At 39.9% G+C, this 2,837-nt stretch overlaps 1 protein-coding gene across 1 annotated transcript in view; it reads left to right on the top strand.

Annotated features, from left to right (window-relative positions):
* Window positions 1-525: 525 nt before the first annotated feature.
* Window positions 526-2,837, top strand: part of thsd1 (thrombospondin, type I, domain containing 1) — a 6,767-nt gene continuing 4,455 nt past the window's right edge. The window contains exons 1-3 of the mRNA XM_020598536.1: window positions 526-718; window positions 1,531-1,647; window positions 2,632-2,835. Coding sequence (XP_020454192.1) covers window positions 1,596-1,647; window positions 2,632-2,835 — 256 coding nt within the window. The 5' untranslated portion in view covers window positions 526-718; window positions 1,531-1,595. The remainder of the gene's footprint in view (window positions 719-1,530; window positions 1,648-2,631; window positions 2,836-2,837) is intronic.

A 2,837-nucleotide genomic window follows, 5' to 3' on the forward strand; every position in this document is an offset into this window, starting at 1 on the left:
AGAATTCTTGCTGTTTCTCAGGTGTTCAAATACTTATGTTCAGCAGTGCAAGACAAATAAATTCTTTAAAAATCATACAATGTGATTTCCTGAATTTTTTTTTTAAATTCTGTCTCTCAGAGTGGGAATGCACCTACAATGTGAATTTCAGACCCCTCCGTGATTTCTAAGTGGGAGAACTTGCAAAATCGCAGGGTGTTCAGATACTTCTGTTCCTCACTGTATATGTGTGTGTGTATAGATAGATAGATAGAGAGAGAAATATTTAGGAGGTTGAACCAAATACTAGATTTTCATAGATTGTTTTTCTCTATTCAGTACCCCCACATACATATATATATATATATATACAGAATAATCAACTATATCTTAATATCTTAAACTCGGCATGTAAAAAAAAAGTCAAGTTTATGTTGTTAGACATATTTCCTCAGTCATATCCTGACAATTGTTCTGAAAGAACGTAGCTTCACTGCACCTCTACGTCTCCAGACCACAGAACAGCCAGGTGTGAACAGACTGAGTCCGCCCTGCCGCTTCCCCCGCTGCGAGCTGACGCGCTCACACCGCGCCTTCATTGCGTGTGTCAGGCTCGTCCCGGTGACTGGCTGTGACTTTTATTGGCTCTTGAGCAGTCAGAAGAAATGTGGGTCCAGTACAGACGTCGCTCTGATGGATAAATGGAGAGGATTAACGCTGTGCGATGTCAACAAGAGATGTGAGTACAACCGCTTACAAATGCTAATTGAGCAGGAAACCTGCGTTTGGAGTAATTCAGCATATAAATTTCATGCTCGCTCACATAAGTGGAGTTTAAAAGATTTCAAAAGAAAATTACATGCTGTAAATATCTAGCCTTCATCCACCTAGACTCGTGATGGCTATAGACTTACATTTGAGCTAAGTAAAAAATCTGAAAAATATACAGTATAGGCTACTGAGTCCATTAATCAGAGGTCTTCAACTAATGATAGATATGGAAACCTTTTGATCTAGCAGTGTATTGCTTTTAGTAGCCTAAGTGTAATCCTATGTGATGTTGTCCATGGTTTGTGCAAAGAAATCTACAATATAGTTTCAGCATACAAGTATCAGCAGACTGGAGACCAGGATTTTCAAGATGCTGTGCTTATGTGTTTCTTTCTGAGACAAGGTCAGTAGTCAGTTGTGTTTGTAAAGAGCAACCTCAAATCCCAAATGATGAACACTGAATAGAGAAAAACAATCTGTGAAAATCTTTGTAGACAACCAAACTAGTATTTGGTTCTACCTCCTAAATATTTCTTATGGACAAAGCCCTCCTGTGGCTCCTGCACTTGTGTGATGGCAGCTCTACATGCCCATTGTGACGATGGAAGGAAGAGGAAGACGCTTTGGTAAATCTAGAAAATTCATGGGCACAGCCTTCCTGTTTTCCTACTTCAGATGTAATACATCTTCCACACCTTCTCCTGGCCGATGACACCAACAACAATATTTGTTTCCTTGTGGAATATTCCTTTGTTTTGCGTGTCTGCCTCTGATTTGTAGAGGTCAGCAGGGGTGGAAGAGGCTGGTCATGTGGTGTAGAAGAAAGCAGAGGCACGGACATCGGAATGCCACAGGCCATCACACTGCTGCCCTTCCTGCTGGTGCTCACGGGCTATGGTGAGTGTCACCAAGCCTATCGGCTTAATAACTTATGTTCATGTTTGAAAAGGGTGGCAGGATCATGCCATTTTAAATGTGCTATAGGGATGTTGGGCTGAAGGAAAAGTCAGAGGAGTGAAGGAGGGTCCGCATCTTCCTCTTCCCTCACCCCCTTTGCTTTGTGAAGATCTGAGGTTTGCACAGTAGGATTTATGCACTACAAGAAACAATAGCCCATAAAGCAATATTCTACTGTGCTGCAACATTTATACCTTTTCCCTGCAGAGGTACAGCTAAACAGCTAATTACTACTTAACTTTAACTTAATGTTTAACTTACTGTGTATGAAATATATAGCTACTACTGATGCATATCAATTGTTTGTGGATCCATGATGTCTGTGTTGATAACTGAGCTTATTGTTTAGTTGTACTGAGCAAATTTGATCATTTTTGGCTGTGTGGTGCACTTGAAGTACACTTGGGTGTGGGAGCATATATCAATAGGTCAATATATTGTTTATTGTTATATAATTGTACATGGGATTGTTGTATCACAAACAATGATGCACAACTGTGTTGTCAAAATTGACACTATAAAACAATTAAGTAACTTTTCTTCTAGACTGATTAAGACTGTTTATGAATGTCAATTAAAGGAATTCTCATTTGGATTTCACTTTTCATATAGTCCAGACATGAATTAGACCCACACTCAAGTGGATTCATGTTCAGTTCATGTTACTGAATTACTACAGTACACTGAATGAGAAACACACTCTGTGGGCACAGTAACAGACACCCAATAAAGTTTTGAAGAAGCAGATATACAAAAGGCAGATCTAAAAAGAATAGACAAAGAAACAATAATGACAAAATCTGTGAGACCACATTTTACCCATTGCAGACATACTGTATTCAGAACATTTTGTGAAAGATTCATGAGCAATAAGTAAATGTTCTTTCTCTTTGCCATTTCTCTTATGTACATCCTTTCCCACAGCTTTTGCAGAGCTCAGTATCTGGCCCTCCTTCCATATTGCCCTTAGCAATGCCAGCGTATTTGTGGACTTCAGCACAAAATCTAACATCAGCAGCATCCGTAACACGAGCCTGTCTCTGGTCAACATGGAAACCAACACCACCCTTTTGAGCAGGACTCTCCCTAACAACCAATCGGTCGGTAAGGTGGAGTTCAACTGTTCTTGC

This window comes from Monopterus albus, unplaced genomic scaffold (assembly GCF_001952655.1).
Source record: "Monopterus albus unplaced genomic scaffold, M_albus_1.0 scaffold38.1, whole genome shotgun sequence".
NCBI classification, from domain to species: domain Eukaryota; kingdom Metazoa; phylum Chordata; class Actinopteri; order Synbranchiformes; family Synbranchidae; genus Monopterus; species Monopterus albus.